The sequence below is a fragment of the Nycticebus coucang genome, chromosome 8 (assembly GCF_027406575.1).
Source record: "Nycticebus coucang isolate mNycCou1 chromosome 8, mNycCou1.pri, whole genome shotgun sequence".
NCBI lineage: Eukaryota > Metazoa > Chordata > Mammalia > Primates > Lorisidae > Nycticebus > Nycticebus coucang.
Window position 1 is genome coordinate 126,252,726 of NC_069787.1, and position 18,396 is coordinate 126,271,121.

The 18,396-nt window shown below is 46.1% G+C and overlaps 1 protein-coding gene across 5 annotated transcripts in view; it reads left to right on the forward strand.

Moving 5' to 3' along the window:
- SCHIP1 (schwannomin interacting protein 1) overlaps positions 1–18,396 on the forward strand; it is a 791,641-nt gene that overhangs the window by 661,099 nt on the left and 112,146 nt on the right. For 2 of the 5 annotated variants that reach the window (XM_053599493.1, XM_053599494.1), the window contains one exon: positions 3,282–3,974. In XM_053599493.1, coding sequence (XP_053455468.1) covers positions 3,282–3,974 — 693 coding nt within the window. Of the gene's footprint in view, positions 1–2,269; positions 2,290–2,826; positions 2,844–3,013; positions 3,059–3,281; positions 3,975–18,396 lie in introns of those variants that run through there. The other 3 variants (XM_053599496.1, XM_053599495.1, XM_053599497.1) reach the window with 3 other exon arrangements.

An 18,396-nucleotide genomic window follows, 5' to 3' on the forward strand; every position in this document is an offset into this window, starting at 1 on the left:
TTGGGTGATAGAGGGAGACCCTGTCTATATTGGGGGTGGGAGGAGCAGTGAGGATCCCAGGAGCGGGTGAGTAATGAAGCGAGGGAAAGACTTGTTCTGATCTGCATTTTGGTAAGGCCACTCTGGCTGCATGAGAAGAACGGACAAGGATCAGTTGAGAAACTATTTAGTAATTTCAGAACACAGTGGCCTGGACTGGGGGTAGGGGTACTGGGCATTCAAGAGAGACTCTGTACTTAGGTAGAATTGACAGGACTTGGTGATTGATGGAGGAAGGCAGTGGAGCCCAAGGGATCTGGGACGACTACCACTTGTCCCATATCTCTGATGTCTAATTTACAAAGGTTTCAGGGGACAAATTTAAGTTTGGAGGGAACATTTCTGTAAACAGGAAGACAGGACTTTTCAATCACTTTGCAAATCATCTCTTCATCCTGCTGGACATATCTCCAGACTGTTGTCGGGCCTAGCAGTTGGCAGAGCTTCCTGTTCCAAAGTGGGAGGATTCTTGGCAGGAGACCGAAAGCTGGAACCTGGGCTAGCCAGGCACCTTGCGTGAAGAGAAAAGAAGGGAAACCTGGTACTTTCCTATCTGATCCAGACTATCTGGTCAGGAAATAATTTAAAAGTGCAGATAATTCAAAGATGTTCATATTTGGCTTTGAAATGCCATGCATTTTTGGCAATGGATTTACCTTGCCAAATGTTTTTCTTAGGCCTTTATTTTGCATTCCCTGAACATGGACCATCTGGGCAGAAGGGGGATGAGCCCAGAGCCCAGGAGGGAGTCTGGGTGGGCTGCTGATGAGCCTCTAATGTTCAAAAATGGGACTGAGACTACAGCTCTATCACCCCAGTTGATCAATACTTATCTGTCTACCTGTGTCCTGCTATAGAGAAGATACCTTTCTGTGACCTAAGCCTTGCCCATCACATGGTGATCTGAAAAACAGGCATCTAGTTCCCAGCACACCAATAATTCCTATTCTCATTTTGAACATTCCACAGGACCACCTCCTCTCAGAAGAGTGGTAGCCAGGACTCCAAAACAATATCAGAATCAAACCATATTTGGAGCATGGGGCAGGCTGTTTACAGACGTTACTGTAAAAGACATTTTAAGTCACAATCAGTCCCGTTTTACAGAAGAGAGCTGGCCAAACCAGAAGGCCCCTTTTCCTGTTATTCATAAGATTGCTGCTTCCAGACAAGTTAAAAAGTTATCTTCTCTTCCCTGTCTCAGGCCTACCTAAGAGAGGAGTCGCCTTCACAGAAATCACTTACAGGGTCTCTGCACCCAGCCCTCACTAGGGCCCAGAGTAATTGTCAGGGTGGCAGCCACTCCCTACCTAGGAATCCCAAGTATTTCTCCTTCCTCCATCTGGACCGGCCATGCCAGGGAAGTCACTTGGCCCAGGCTAGAATTCACTGGGAGTAACTAGCAACAGGCTTAAACCTGGAAGTTCAGGGAAACGGTTTTTCCCCAATTTGTTGTAAAATTGCTATTTTTCATGATCAGCACCAAGAGGAGGGCATTTCCTAGTTCTTACAGGTCAGAACGGTTGGTTCATGGGAAATCTGTGATAGGTGCTGTGCGACGCATCTACCATTTCCCAAGTGTTTGTATTTTTCATTTCATAGAACCTTCTTCCTAAGAACGTGAACTGGCCAGACTGAGGAGCCCTTGTGTGTTTTTAAAAAACCCAGCATGTTTCTTTGACTCAGTTTCCTTAATTTTAAGGAAGCAAAACCGGTGAATGTGTCAAGGGCACCCTCACCGGATACCTGTCCCTTTACCTCCTTTAATGTTGCCCTGACTGGAGGTGGCGGGAAGGGTCTTCGGGTGTCGCCCCCACCCCGTTTCCCCATCTCAGACCCTTCTCACGCTTACCTCCGGTCCCCAAACATACACCTCGCTGAGGTCATCCTCAGCGTGTAGCCCGCAGGGGAAGGAGACGTGAGCTAAAGCAACAGGTTCCACCCACAGCCTGAACTTGGAATGCGACGCCGCGCCGGCGGCGAAGCTACCGGAGTTGGGCGGTGGAGGGAGAGGAAGCGGCGAGGAGGAAGGTGGAAGGGAAATGATGCCGCATGACCACCGAGCGCGCGTCACTTGGGCTCCCACAGGGGCTGTGTACCGGGTTTGCGAGGGGAGGCAGGTCCTTTACGGGTTCACTCGGGAACTTCCGCGTGGATTACGAGGGCAGGCCTGGGTTTGGGGGTGCCAGGAGGCTTCGGCGGGGTAATGAGTCAAGCAAAGAGGGCCTGAGGCGTACCCAGGAAATACAAGTATGTGTGTGTGTGGGTGTGTGTGTGTGAAAGCACACCACTCTCCCCACGGCAGCGCCTTCTCCAATTCGCTGGTCTGCACCCCTAACGCCCGGTGCCCCCTTCTTTCCGGTCTTTCCGCGGTCTCTTCAACCCCATCCCAGCCCGGCCTCGGTCTCCAGCCTGCTGCCGCGAAAACCGGGACTGCGGAGGGTGCCGCGCCCGGCAGCCTCTGGGCATGCTCGGTGGCGGGACCGGCTGCGCCGCCAGGAGGGCGCGTCCTCCCGCCCGCTGGGAGGCGGCGGCGGCTGCACCCGCAGCCTCTGCCCGCGCCCCCGCCGGGCTCACCTTTGCGGGAGGCGGGTCCACCCCGCCCGGCGGAGGCCGAGCGCGCCCCCACGCTGCGCCTTCCCGAGGAGGGGCCGGCCCGGAAGGCAAGGCGCGGAGGCAGGAGCGAGACCTCCGGTGCCGGCGATTCCTTAGAAAGTAAAGCGCCGCGCGCCGGGTGACCCCACTCCCCGCCGGCGGCGAGTGGGCGGGGCGGAGCGCTGGGGGGTGGTCTCCGCCCCCGAGAGGTGCGAAATTAGTAGCCGCCCACCCTCTTCCCAGTTCCCGCCCCCAAGGAATTGGAATTCTCTGTGAAAGTGTCTGGTTCTCCGAGAATCCTTGGGGCGGGGTAAAGGGGCGCGCCTGGTGCAAAATGGTTAAAACAAAGTCTGCGCGCGACCCGGCGTCCCTCGTATGAAAAGTGTGCGCGCTGGTGGCCGGGCACCCCTTTGCTAATTTGAGGGTTAGTTACCGGGAGGAAGTCGGATTGTGGGAGAGGAATGGGGGGCAGAAGGGAAGCTTCGGGCTGGTGTTGGCTCTCTCCCTCGGGCCTCCTTCGGGGGCGCACCTGGGACCCGGCGGGCGCGGGGCGCGGGGCTCTGGGCGCTCGGCTGGGGCGTTCGCGGCGAGCGGCTGGCGGCCGGAGCAGGCTCGGCCCGGCGGCTCACTCTCTCTCCTCCCCCCAGGATTACCGAGAGGATGGGATGGATCTAGGCAGTGACGCCGGCAGCAGCAGCAGCAGCCGCGCCAGTTCGCAGTCCAACTCCACCAAAGTGACCCCTTGCTCCGAGTGCAAATCCTCGTCGTCACCGGGGGGCAGCCTGGACTTGGTGTCTGCCCTGGAAGACTATGAGGAGCCCTTCCCGATCTACCAGAAAAAGGTGATTGATGGGTGGGCGCCGGAGGAGGATGGGGAGGAGGAGGAAGAGGAGGACGAGCGCTACGAGCGAGGATACCGGGATGACCGCTGTCCGGCCCGGGGGCCGGGGGACGTAATCGCCAGGACTGGCAGTGGCGGCGGCGGGGGCAGGAGCGCCACCACCGCCATGCCACCCCCGGTGCCCAATGGCAACCTCCACTCGCACGATCCCCAGGACCTCAGGCACAATGGCAACGTCGTGGTGGCTGGCCGGCCGAACAGTTCCCGGGGTCCCCGCCGGGCGATCCAGAAGCCCCAGCCGGCTGGGGGCCGGCGCGGTGGCCGGTGCCCGGCAGCCGGGGGCCTCTGCCTTCAGCCCCCAGACAGCAGGACGTGCGTCCCCGAAGAGCCCCCGGTTCCCCCTATGGACTGGGAGGCACTGGAGAAGCATCTGGCCGGGCTGCAGTTTCGGGAGCAGGAGGTGCGGAACCAGGGCCAGGCGAGGACCAACTCCACCTCCGTAAGTTGACTGGGGTGCGTGCCCTGGCGCGCACACACGCGTACACACCCCGCGCACACACCCCGCACACCCTCCCCGCGCTCCCGCCAGTCTGAGGCCCCATTCATCCTTCCTCGAGGGTGGGCCGGGCCGGAGAGCCTGCCTTCTGCTCCCCTGGGGTACGGTTGCTCAGTCTGGGAGCTCTCTTGCTCTGCGGGATGGGCGGAGAGGAGGGAGGAGCAGCCACAGGGCAGCGGAAAGTCGGGTTAGTGGAACCGGCGACTCATTTTGATGGAATTAGTTATGGAGACGAGGTTGTGAGTCACTTGCCTGAAAATAAAGCTAGGGAGGCTTTGGCACCGGAGCCAGCGCCTGCGGGGGCTGTTTTAAATCGTAATAGTTGTGGCTTTGTGAGTCTTCGGTCGCTGCCACTAATGTCTCACCCATATATAGGCTGTCCCTGTCACAGGCACGCATTCGCCTGCCCACATCTCCGGTCTGGCAGGGGGGTCTGTTCCATCTTGCCTTAAGCGGATGCTCCTGTATTTAAAGGGGTTGAGCTCCCTCCAAGACTTTTCTTCCTTTTTGAAACCCTTGCTATTGTTGAGCTAGGGCAGTCAGGTGAATGGACCTGCCTGGATGAGGGAGGCGTTCTTGCCTCCCTCGCCCAACTCACTCTCTCTCCGGTGAATCCTTTCTTGTTTTGATAACCGGCCACTTACATTCCTTTCCCGGGGCGACTGTCTCTGTTCAGGAAAGCCGACTGGGAGGAGTGCTGGAGTGGAAAGGAGGAAGGGTGGGGAGGAGGGAGGGCCGTATCTGCAATAAGAAGCTCTGGCAGGTTCACACTTGTCTCAACATCTTTTTTGCCCCTGAGAGGAAAGCAGATAAATGGCTTAAAAGAAAAGCATCGTGAGTGTGCTCCCCTGTTTGTCACTGTTTTGAGATAAAGCAACAGTCATAATTGGAAATCATTAATGATATCCCTAAATAGGGCTGAAGGGCACAGTTTAAATGAGCTGCTTTCTCTGTGTGGCAGCTGTGTGGCAGGTGGGAAAACACTTGCCTTGCAGGTGTAATTTTTTAGATTTCAAGGCCTGGGGGCTACTGGAAATTGGGTGCATGCACTTCTGACTTCCAGGGTGAGGATGGTAACTGTGTTTCACTAGGAAATTGGCGTGGTTTCTATCACAGAGAGCCTTTGGCTGACAGAGCCCACTGGGTAGTATCCTTTGGGAAGCTACCTGTGAAATTAACACAACTGCTTTAATGCCAGCTGTTCAGAAGTTTACCATAGCTGATAACAGACATGGGATCCTTCTGTTACAGCCAAGGATAGGTATCCTGGTACTTTGCAATAGAAAACATCCGCTTCCCACTTAGGCCTTGAGAATAATTCCTCATTAAGTTCCCTAGGCTTGAATAATGACTTGAAAATAAGTAAGAGGTTCATTTACTACTACATGACATTTATACATTCCAGGAAAATATACTACTTGGGTATATATGGCAAAGTTCAGGTTTGATGGTTGACAATGAGCTCCATTATTCACAAGTCATGAAACAAAATTGTATTGAGTGCCCATGAACTGTTCTGTGCTACATGACAGGTATAGTTCTCAAGGCTGTAGTTACACATCTGTCCACATGGGGCTGGAGTTCTGGTGGAGGAGGCATGCCTTCCCAGCTGGAACTTAAAATTTAATGGCTTATCTAACACCCCACTTGCCACCCCCAACACTTACAGGCTCCTTCTCTTCTGGTTATTATGAAGACTTTGGGAATCTTTTTTTTTTGTAGAGACAGAGTCTCACTTTATGGCCCTCGGTAGAGTGCCGTGGCATCACACAGCTCACAGCAACCTCCAACTCCTGGGCTTAGGCGATTCTCCTGCCTCAGCCTCCCTAGTAGCTGGGACTACAGGAGCCCGCCACAGTACCTGGCTATTTTTTTGTTGCAGTTTGGCCGGGGCTGGGTTTGAACCCACCACCCTCGGTATATGGGGCCGGCGCCCTGCTCACTGAGCCACAGGCGCCGCCCAAGACTTTGGGAATCTCACCTCTTACAGCAGTCTTTGAAACCAAAGACTCCTCACGCAGTGAACAGCTTGCGTATTTGTATTTCTTTCCTTCACGCCTCTACCCCAGCTCTCCTGAAAATATCCTGTCTGGTTATTTCCTCTGTAGGTCACATAGACAAATTTAGATTCCATTGTTTTAAAGCACATATATGTACAGAAAAAGGGGAGGGGGAGGTGGCCTTTGAGGTTAATATTGAAATTTTCTGTATTTTGATTTGTGTTTGAACAAAATTACTGGTCAATATTGGCTGAGAATAGAGTTTTTGAAACTGTGCTACTGATGAAATCACCTTGTCATTTAAAAAAGTGAAAGAAGGTGCAATACGCTAACCTCTACTGCACATAGTCGTAGCAAGGTTGGTGCTTTTTAGAACTTTTGTTTCGTTTTTGGATATCCACTGGATCACACTGTAAACTTTGTTTCTCACTATGCGTTGCTTTTATAAAAGATTGAAAAACACTCATGTAGATCCTGTTTAGTATCGCCAGGAATAAATGAGAGAATTTATGACCACGAGGACAGAAGCCTGAAAAGAACGAAGGAGTTGTGCAGAAGAGAAGACCTGTCTTGGGGCTTGCTCAAATCAATTGCTTTTTTCACTACTCTTTAAAATGTTGTGTATAAATACAGTTAAGTGGCATTAATACACACCAGCCCTTTAGGAGAAGGGGTATAAAATTAAAAAGAGAGGCGGGTTCTCTTCACCAAGTAAGCTTACTCTCACCTCAGGGCTGTTGCCCTTGCTCTTTCCTCTGTTTGCAAACAGTACCTGGTTCCCCCACTCATCATTCCCAACTCAGCCCATCTCTCGCCAACTCAGAGAGCCTGTCCGGACCACCCTTGCTGAAATAGAGTAATTGCACCCCCCCCCCTACCCAGCACTCCTAGGGTGGTGTTTGCGTAGTGTTGGTCGCCATCTGACATGCCCTTATTTAGTTCTGTTTATTTTTGGTGTCTCTGAAATCCAGGTAGGAGTGCAAGGCTCTTGCCTGTCTTTCATGTGCTATAACCTAGTGCCTGGGATGTAGTAGGTTCTCATGTACTGAATGAAGGAAGTGTTCATAAGCTCCACATTCTGTAAGTTGGCATAATCCAACTCCCTCAACTTACAGTTGAGAAAACGAGGCCCAGAGAAGTTAAATGATTTGCATAAGATCCCAGTTAAAAAGCTGTGAGAGTGATTTTGTCCTTTCTCCTGACATCAGACTAGGGTTTTTCTCCTTTTAATGCTCAAAATAATTTGAAATAAGAGGAAACGAGGAGCGTCCGTCTCCCTGAAATGTACATGTTCCTTGTTGTACTTCTGTATCATTACTAGAAATAAACCAAGAGATAATCAAAGTCCATTGCTCATGAGTCTCTTCTCACAGCCAGGAGTTTGTTTTGTTTTGTTTTGATAGAATTTCGCTGGGTTCTGCAGAGCAGAGTAGTTACAGACTCCCTGTCTCTTCACTCGCGTCCAGAGCTCCTGACTTCCTCTCAGCTACAGTGAAACAAGGAGACTTAGGGCTCAAGAGTGTGTTGACAACCAGATGCTCCTAACCCAGGGGAAGTTGGGGGGCAAGTTTAAAAGCAGGAAGTCTTTAGGTGGGATTTCAAAGCTAGCACTGACCTTTACTTTGCGATGGATTTAAACAGCTAATCTCCCTGCTAGTGGCTTCGAGGGGTTGCCCTTGGATGCCACCAGGAGCCACATGTTGGCACATGCAGGGGCCTGAGGAGTCCTGGAGACGCTCTGGAGACTGGACTCTCTGTTCCGTCTCAGGGACTCGTAACAGATCTGCTTTGTCCAGACCTGTGCCTTGATGTCAGCGCCAGGTCGGGGGAGGCAACAAGCTTGCCTCATCCCATGGCCTCTCCGCAGTAGCTCCATTGTGCCTGGTACAAATAGACGCTTGGTGTATGTGGGGAGGGCTAGGGATTCTACCCGGCGATCAGAACTCCTCCCGGCAGCATCCCTGCCAGCTGGACAGCTCCTGCTCATCTGGTCTCAGTGTGTCTCTCACGGTCCCGCCTGGGCCTGGGCCCCCTCCTGGGTGTGAACACTCTTGGCAAACTCAAGGGCCATCGTTGGAGCTTTTGATGTCACAAGAGGAGTTCCCCTCATAAAAGTTTGTGTTCATCCTAAATCCTTATTTCCTTGCCTACTCTGACTCTGGTGTACTGGCCGGGACCAGCCTGAGGGAAACCAGGAGCTTTTCGGCAGTTTTCGCTCTTGTGAAGTGAGGGACCCGGAAATTGGCTTTCCTGAGTTTCCTGCCTAGGACTTCCGTGCGTCATTGTAGCACTCTTCCTTCTAAGCCGGGCACCCCCTGGACCCATCACTGTGTGGATGGCACACCCCTGCTGCCTCCTCCTAAATGAAATCGGATTTCACCTGATTTTCACCTGAGCATTCCTTTTTTTCATGGAACGCTCAGGACAACACATGGAGAAAAACAGGTGAGGCCTTTATACCTAACTGTTCTGTCTCTGGCAACTCGGCTCCTTTTTCCTCCTCTCAACTCTTTTCTTTAAAAAAAAGCTTTATTATGGTATTATTGCCATAAAATGAATGGCACATATTTAAAATGTAAATTTGATGAACTTTGACGTATATGACTCATGTGTCAGGCATCTGTGTGGGTTTTGACATACGTGTGCAGCCATTCCCGAAATCAAGACAGTGAATATGTCCATCACCCCCAGAGTGTCCCTTTGTGATAACCTAGATCTTGTCCCTAGGCCACCACTGATCTGGTCTCTGTATTATAAATTAGCTTTCATCTTCTAAACCAGTGGTTCTCAACCTTCCTAATGCTGCGGCCCTTTCATACAGTTCTGGTGAGTTGTGACCCACAGGTTGAGAACCACTGTTCTAAACGAACATAAGTGAAATCACACTGTGTGGACTCACTTTTGTCCGGCTTCTTTCCCTCAGTATGTGATCATTTTGAGATTCACCCATGTGTATCAAGAACTTGGTCCTTCCCGTGGCTGAGTAGTGTTGCATTTTATGGGTATACTGTATTCACTTGTTGATGGACACTTGGGTTTTCCTAACTTTGAGCTATTACAAATAGACGTTCTATAAGCATTCATGTACAAATCTCCATGTGGACGGGCAGTTTCATTTCTCATAGACACAGACCTAGAAGTGGAAGGGCTGGATCACATGGTGGGCATGTGTTTAACTGGATTAGAAGTTGCCTAATTCTCTTCCAAAGACCATTTGACCTGTCATCCCTCTTAAAGCACCTCCTGGCATGTGTCTTTTGACTAAATCCAAATTTTACCAAGCAAGTTTTACACAACAAAGCCTTTTAATTCATTCAGTGAAGTTTGCATTTAGCCAGGAGCCCACACTTGGGGATTAAGAGAGCCACATATGCCTTGAGGCCACGGGTTCCCACCCCTGGCGAGACCCTGGGCTTCCTCTCCTTCTGGTTGTTCTGTTCCATCTGAATCCTGCTGTCCAGGACATGGCTGTTCTGGTGACTGGGGTGGCTGCTCCTCTCTCTATTAAGCCAAAACAATAGGAAAGCAGCAGGATCACATGTTACCAGCCGTTCATTACACCCATTGTTTAAAAAAGGAAAGGGAGTTATTTTTAAATTGCAGAAGAGTTCTAGTTGTAGATCTGACACATTTTTAAACCCACTATTTTTTAGTGCCCATGACAGGTGCACTTTCCTCATTTAATGAGAAGATAAGAATAATTTTAATTGACACCTTAATTGAAAGCAAATTCTCCTGATGAAGTTACTTGCAAAGTACTTGAAAATAATTTGTCTTTTTATTTGTTTATACTATTAGCTAGTAGCAAACTTCAAATTACCTACATTTCTTCCTAGGATGGTACTAATTACAGGTTATTTTCTCTGTATTATTCTGTAAGAATGACAGCTCAGTTACTCCTTCCTCGTCAATGATACTACTAAAGTATCTTGAATGGCTGAACAGTGCTTCCTTAGCTACGTGGGATCTGCTTAAATTACATGAACTCCTGTTTTTATAGACTGAATTAAGATATCTTTAGTATTCCAATAAAATATAGTAAGGTTTATAAGTTAATAAGTTATGTGGTTCTGCAGCTTGGGGCACAGTACTGCAAATGTTCTGTATGGCATACAGCTATCACTGCATGACAGTATTAAAATAATTTTTTTTACTATAACCAAAATTACCAGGGCTAAATGTATAATTCTGTGTTTCATCCTTTTACCATGAAATGTGTAGTACTATAATAAAAGGTTCTTTGCCAACTTTTCTTTTTCTATTTTATTTTTATTTTTTTGAGACAGAGCCTCAAGCCGTCACCCTGGGTAGAGTGCTGTGGCATCACAGCTCACAGCAACCTCCAACTCCTGGGTTTAAGCAATTCTCCTGCCTCAGCTTCCCAAGTAGCTGGGATTACAGATGCTCGCCGCAACACCCGGCCATTTTTTGGTTGTAGTTGTCATTGTTATTTGGCAGGCCTGGATTCAAACCCGCCAGCTCTGGTGTATGTGGCTGGCACCATAGCAGCTTGAGCTATAGGCCAAGCCTTTCTATTTTTTATAATTTTTTTTTTTTTTTTTTACTAGCAGTGGATTCTTACCCTTGCTCAGGATGGTAACTCAGCCTATGTTTTTAATTTATGTTGACTTTTGTTCAAGAGCTACAAAGGCTGGTCTGTCCATTAGCACATACTCAAGAATTCAGGTATCGTCTGTTTTTTGAAAAAATCAGGTTGCAGGGAAAGCACACATGAACAATTCTTAAAATATTGGAAACATACCATTAGTTCTGGAGCCAAATATGTGTATACATTTAAGCTGCCAGTGGATGGTTCACAATACCGTAGAATAGCCTTTTAAAATGTTATAGCTGAGTTAAAGAAATCTTTGCCTACCAATTAGTTTGCATATGGTGCACCTTTAAGAAGTCCCCAGGAAATTTTTCAGGGCACACATCTGAAAATCAGATGTGCACACTCTCTTTGCACGCTCACAGAGCTCACTGAATGTCTCACCACTGGTACCTGGTCACCTTCCTCCATCTCTTTCTGGCTCTGCCTGTCCTTCCAATTCCAGATCCTTTGCCTGGTGCTCCTCAGTGCTCCACACTCCTTCCGCATGAGCCTCAGGGGCAGGTACACAGCTCCTGTCCACCAGACCATTCAGCACTTCCTCCAGGCCTCTCTCACTCAGGACCCTCCCTCTCTGGGAAGTTATTCTGAGCTCTCAGCAGCCTCTCTTCCTTCTGAACTTCTCTTCCACTTGGATGCCACTTATTGGCACTTAGAATTTCAAAGGCTTCACCTACAGTGCATCTTTCAAGGTACATGTGAAACTTGGTGAATGTAGAATATAAATGTCTTAACACAATAACTAAAAAAATGCCAGAAAGGCTATGCTAACCAGTGTGATGAAAATATGTCAAATGGTGTATAAAACCAGTGTATGGTGCCCCATGATTGCATTAATGTACATAGCTATGATTTAATAATAATAATTAAAAAAAGAATTTCAAAGGCTTTCTAGTTTTGAGCGTGTTTATGTTTGTTATCATATTTCACCCTCATGACAAGCCTGAAAATTGAACAAGGCAGTTATTATTTCCATTTTAGAGATGAGAAAACTGAGACCCAGCAAGGTTCAGGGACTTGCCTGAAGTTCTGCATGTCTGACAAAAATCAGGCCAGACTTGTCATAGCTGCCTCTGGTCCCCTGCTCTTGCCATGATGATAAGGACTCATTGTCTTGCATTCCTTGGTATCTTCTTGAGGGGACGTCTCTTAACTACCCAACTATTTTAAATCCTTTCTCCCCTTCAAACACAGACATACCACCCATTCCCTGAACAGCAGGCATTTTATATGCTTGTTACCTGGTTGGTTAATATATTTTGTACCAACCTTTCTGTTTAGGTGTTTAATTTACTCAGCATTGCTAACTATGAACTTTCTTTTTAGCACTAAAATAGTCATTCCAGGTCCTTCCTTAAAAGTTTATCCAAACGGTGACATTACATTTGCATTTTTAAATAGAAATCTGTTTTTACTCCTGGACCTTTACCCCTGAAGACATGAATGGTTTTGTTTTCTTACTTTTGATGAAAAGGGTGTTTGCAAATGCTTTTCTTCAGCTGTGTTGTGCTCTCCAAGCTATTAGGACAAATGAGGCTTTCTTACTGGGAGTCTATTTTCCATTAAACTTCTGCAGAAATTTAAGTGTCCATTGTGAAATTGAGCATTTTTAATAGAAAGGAAATAGGATTTTAGAGAGAGGAAGATTCTGGGAGGTCACCTCCTCAGACTTGCATCATCTTCAGAAGAGGAAACTGAAGTGTTGGAGATCTTGACCCGCCTTCCACGGCCCAAACCTGACGTGGCGTCAAGTCTCTCTGCTCCTAGTTCCTACTTTTTCAGTGAACTCTGCCCACTTCAGCCAATGCTGCCTTCTGTTTTGTCTAAAAGGAAGGATATTTTCAAAGTGTAGTTTGGAGCATATATCTAGTCTCATCATTCAAAAGTTTCCAAAAATTGGAAGCAGATTCTAATTTTCATCATTTGACAGGAAAATTTTTACTTTGTTATTTTCTTTCTTAAAACCCATGTGGTCAGAGCAACTGTAAAATCGCTCTCTTCCATTCATACTCTTGCTGGTCACTGTGTATTTCCACCCACGGCGCCGTGCTCTCCCTGAATGCCATGTCCTTCACTGCTCCTTTTTCAGCCCTGAACATCTTTGCCTGGCTGTCCCTTTCATGGGAGCCAGGGGATAATCAGGACTTGGACTTTACAAGGAGCTCCCTGAGTTCTCGGAGGCAGAGAAGCAGCAGCTAGGGTTCAGGTTGCCTTTCTGCATGTCACTTCCATTTACGAAGCCCATCTTGGAACCGTCAGGAGGCTGAGGAAGAGTACGTCTCTGTGAGACTCACTCTGCAAGCAGAGACACCTCGTGTTCTGTCTTAACAGGGTTTTACCTCCCAAAAGGAGACAAAAACAAAAGCAGGAAAGGACTGGTAAGAAAGGTATTTGTGGAACCAGAAAAAACCTCAAATAGCCAAGACGTTACTCAGAGATAAAAATAAATCAGAAGGAATCATGCTACCAGACTTCAAACTATATTATAAATCTATAGTGATCAAAATAGCATGGTACTGGCAAAAAAATAGAGACATAGATGGTATGGAACAGAATTGAGAACCAAGAGATGAACTCAGACACTTATCGCCATTTGATCTTTGATAAGCCCATCAAAAATATAAATTGGGGGAAAGATTCCCTGTCTAACAAATGGTGCTGGGAGAACTGGCTGGTGACTTGTAGAAGACTGAAACTGGACCCACACCTTTCACCATTAACAAAAATTGACTCTCACTGGATAAAAGATTTAAACTTAAGACATGAAACTATAAAGATTCTTGGGGAGAGTGCAGGAGAAACACTTGAAGAAATTGGCCTGGGAGAATACTTTATGAGGAGGACTCCCCGGGCAATTGAAGCAACACCAAAAAATACATTACTGGGATCTGATCAAACTAAAAAGCTTCTGCACAGCCAAGAACACAGTAAGTAAAGCAAACAGACGGCTCTTAGAAAAGGAGAGCATATTTGTAGGTTATGCTTCTGACAAAGGTTTGATAACCAGAATCCACAGAGAACTCAAACTTATTAATAAGAAAAGAACAAGTAATCCCATTTCATTGTGGGCAAAGGACTTGAAGAGAAACCTCTCTGAAGAAGACAGGCGCACGGCCTACAGACACATGAAAAAATGCTCATCATCTTTAATCATCAGAGAAATGCAAATCAGAACCACTTTGAGATATCATTTAACTCCAGTAAGAGTGGCTCACATAACAAAATCCCAAAACTACAGATGTTGGTGTGGATGTGGAGAAAAGGGAACACTTCTGCACTGCTGGTGGGAGTGCAAGCTAATACGTCCCTTTTGGAAAGAAGTATGGAGAATACTCAAGGATCTAAAAGTAGACCTGCCGTTTGATCCTGCAATTCCTCTACTAGGTGTATATCCAAAAGACCACAAATCACTTTATAACAAAGATATTTGCACCAGATTATTCATTGCAGTTCAATTCATAATAGCCAAGTCATGGAAGCAGCCCAAGTGCCCATCGCCCCATGAATGGATTAATAAATTATGGTATATGTATACCATGGAATACTATGCAGCCTTAAAAAAGATGGCGCCTGTGGCTCAAAGGGGTAGGGCGCTGGCCCCATATGCCGGAGGTGGCAGGTTCAAACCCAGCCCCAGCCAAAAAAAATGCAGAAAAAAAAAGATGGAGACTTTACCTCTTCTACATTTACATGGATGGAGCTGGAACATATCCTACTTAGTAATCTTAGAATCTGTGGATTCTGGTTATCAAAAAAATATCCGATATACTCAGTACTATTATGAAACCAATTTATAATCACTCACACTTTCATATGAAGAATAGATCACAACTATGGCCCAGGATGAAGGAGGGGGAGGACGGATGGGAGGGGAGGGGGGAGGTCAGATCGAGGGAGGGTGAATGGTGGGATCACACCTGTCCTGCATAAGCAAGGGTACGTGTCGGATCTATTAAGTATAGAGTATAACAGTCTCCCATCTGTGGTATGGGGATAATGGCAATATCTACTTTGTAGGTTGCACTTGAACTCAGGGTTTGGCCCACAGGAAGCATCCAGCAGGTGTCCACTTGTTATGTGCCAGCCCCTAAGTAACGCTGACATGGTCCTTGCCCTAAAGAAGCTTCTAATGAGGTGATAATAATAATGAAAATACCACAGTTTGTTAATGGCTCACCACATCCCCCAAATTACTAAAGGCTTCATACATATCACATTAATCTCTATAACACTTCTGTAGGAAGGTTCAGAGATATCCCCATTTTTCAGATGAGGAAACTGAGGCTTAAAGGATAAGTGCTCAAAATTGTAAGTACAAAGGAGTTGTACTTTTGACCTTTTGGTGTCATCTATAAGGTGTTAGTCTTGGGAACTAGCCTAAACATCTGTCCAAAGGCAGCTTTATAAATATCTGTACAACAAAAAATTATGCAACTATTTAAAAATATGCCTCTGCATTGATTGACACAGATACATGTATGTCTTTAATGTTAGATGAAAGAAGTGATTCAGGAAAGACTATTTATAATATGGTTTTAATTTTTGTAAAAACAAACACTTATACCAAGAAAAAAAAAGTATAAAGTATAAATATCTTAACACAATAATTAAGTAAACGAGATGAGGTACATATTAACCAGTGCCATGTAAGCATTCCTAATTCTATATGAAATCAGCACATTGTACCCCACAAATGCATTAATGTATACATGATCTATGTGTTTATGATTTAATAAAAAAAAAAAGAAGGGTATTTGTGGGGTTCAGGAATAGCCCATAAAATAGTCTAGGTTAGGATACCTGGCTTAGTTAGAATATGGGTAAGAGCAGGCTAGGAAAACGGCGTAAGGGAAGGGGACATGTGTTTGAGTTTTTGTCACATGGATGATGTTTCTGAGTTCCCTAGTTAAATTTGTGGTTCTTCCTGTCATGTCCAGGACAGGGTAATTGTCACCCTCCCTCACTGTCCTTGAATCAGGAAGAGCCCGTGACATCTCAGATGCTCTTGGTTTGTTCCTTAGTCCTGTTTCCGTTTGGTTTTGGCTACTCCTTTCCTTTCGTGAGTATTTTCATTATGTATTATGTATTTATTACATCTACCCAGAAGGAAAAAAATCCTTTTATCATAAGGACACTTGTACTAGACCGTTTATTGCAGCTCAATTTACAATCGCCAAAATGTGGAAACAGCCTAAATGCCCACCAACCCAGGAATGGATTAACAAGCTGTGGTATATGTATACCATGGAATACTATTCAGCCATTAAAAAAAATGGAGACTTTACATCCTTCGTATTAACCTGGATGGACGTGGAAGACATTATTCTTAGTAAAGCATCACAAGAATGGAGAAGCATGAATCCTATGTACTCAATCTTGATATGAGGACAATTAATGACAATTATGGTTATGGGGGGGGGAAGCAGAAAGAGGGATGGAGGGAGGGAGGTGGGGCCTTGGTGTGTGTCACACTTTATGGGGGCAAGACATGATTGCAAGAGGGACTTTACCTAACAATTGCAATCAGTGTAACTGGCTTATTGTACCCTCAATGAATCCCCAACAATAAAAAAAAAAAAGAAAAAAGAAAAGAAAAAAAAATTATGTCACGGATGTCCTGTCACCAATCTCTATCACTTGTTTGTGTCTGTTCTCATTCATGAACATATTTAACCTAATCTTATTTGCTCCACTTGACCTGTTTTTCAATATTTGCATCACTTTAGGTGATTCCCACGTTTTCCTACTTTTGTGGTTTGTTCTTCACACAGTATAAGTCATTCAAAAGATGACAGTTTAGGCCAGGAAATGCTCACGTGATAGGAATGAACCCAACCAGCGTTTGTTCAGTCTCAGGTCGATAGTTTTTCAAAAGCACTCGTAAGCCTACTTTTTAGCTACCTCTAACTGACAGGAGTTTGTATTAAATCAAAACTTAATGGAAACTAAAGAATTACGGATTGTCTTGCATCTGGTTCTGTATATCACATTCTCTAATAATTTCCACTTGTATCTGTATACTTTACTGATATGCCCGCATCTTTTCCCAAATATTTTATATTTATTAGCACTTGAATAAGCTCGCCGGCATACCCGTCATCAATAACATCATGTTCACCGTCTCTTTTTTCTTTTCCTTCCATTTCTCAAAGTCTCTTCTTAGTATTTATGGTTTGTGAAAGTGACTGTGGATCTTTCCTCCTTATAGCGTATCAAAAAAAGAAAACCCTTCGATTTTTATGGATTGCAAGAAGCAGCACATTAGTCAGCAGCTGATTTCTGCAAATTCATCACTTTAAAAGGGGTTTATTGCCCATGTCTTAAGAGAGATTATGGATCCCTTCAGAACTCTTTCCTATAGAAATAAATATCTTAGTTATTCACAGAGTTGTTTTTTTACAAAATATTACCCAAAGCTTCTCCCAGGAAAGTGTGTGGGTTGGGCTTTCCCATGTGCAGGGACAGGTGATGCTCCACTGACCCCAGGTGGACGGGGCTAGTTTTCAGGAGGCTTGGGAGGCGCAGGGACCACCTCTTCTGCCTCCATCGGCACATGCCAGCCCACCAGGCCTGCTATTGCCCCTGACAATCCTACAGGATAAAGTACATACCCATTGCTTTGGGCTTTTTCTCTTTAATTAAAATTATTTCTATGATAAATGATAAAGTCATTTCTTTCTCTTCTTTGTTATCCTTTGTCTTTTAAACTTCAGATTAATATGAGGGTACAAATGGTTAGGTTACATTGTCTGTGTTTCTAAGGTAAAGTTCAATAGCCCATATCACAAAATCCCGAAGCTGCAGATACTGGCATAGATGTGGAGAGAAGGGAACACTTTTGCACTGCTGGTGAGGCAAACTAATACAGCCTCTATGGAAAGAAGTGCAGAAAAATCCTCAAATAGCTAACAGTTGACCTTCCATTTGATCCTGCAACCCCATCACTAGGTATCTAATCAAAGGAACAAAAATCATTTTACCATAAGGACATTTGCACTAGAACGTTTATTGTAGCTCAGTTCACAATGGCCAAGATGTGAAGTCAACCCAAGTGCCCATCAACCCATGAAGAGGTTAATAAAGCCTGGTATATGTATACCATGAAGTACTATTCAGTACATCCCATAAAAGGATGTAAACTTTACATCTTTTGTATTTACTTGGATGGAGTTGGAGAACATTCTCCTTAGTAAAGTATCACAAGAATGGAAAAGCAAGTATCTCATGTACTCAATACTGATAAGAAACCAGTAGAAAATACAATTATATTCAAGTGAGGGGGCAGGGGGAGGAGGATTGGTAAACTCTCACCTAATGGGCACAGGACGGGGTATATACAGCAAGACCCCTGGGTGAAGGGCTCAACTACAAGTTAACTTTACTTCTGGCAGGATCTTCCCACCGTGGTCCCCAGCCTGCCTGCTTCTCCTTCCACTCCTGAGCAGGTTCCTATCCGTGGAGAGAACCAATTCAAAGTCCCTGAGGAAGTGGCTCATCTAGTACAGGACACCGTGGTGACCAGGACCCTCATGCACCACTTGAAGTGGGAAAGACAAGGACAGGCACTCACCAGGGCCAGCCAGCTGTGCCAGGGTCTGCTTGCTCACAGGCGTGCTGTGGGTGTGCTCAGAACAAAACAATAGTAAGTTGTGGCCACTAGGAAACTAATCTAGCTTGATTCTGCTTCCTTCTTCATTTGCCAAATATGGAGAGAACTTTGCCTTCTGAAAAAGTTTAAAGGGAATGAGGTAAT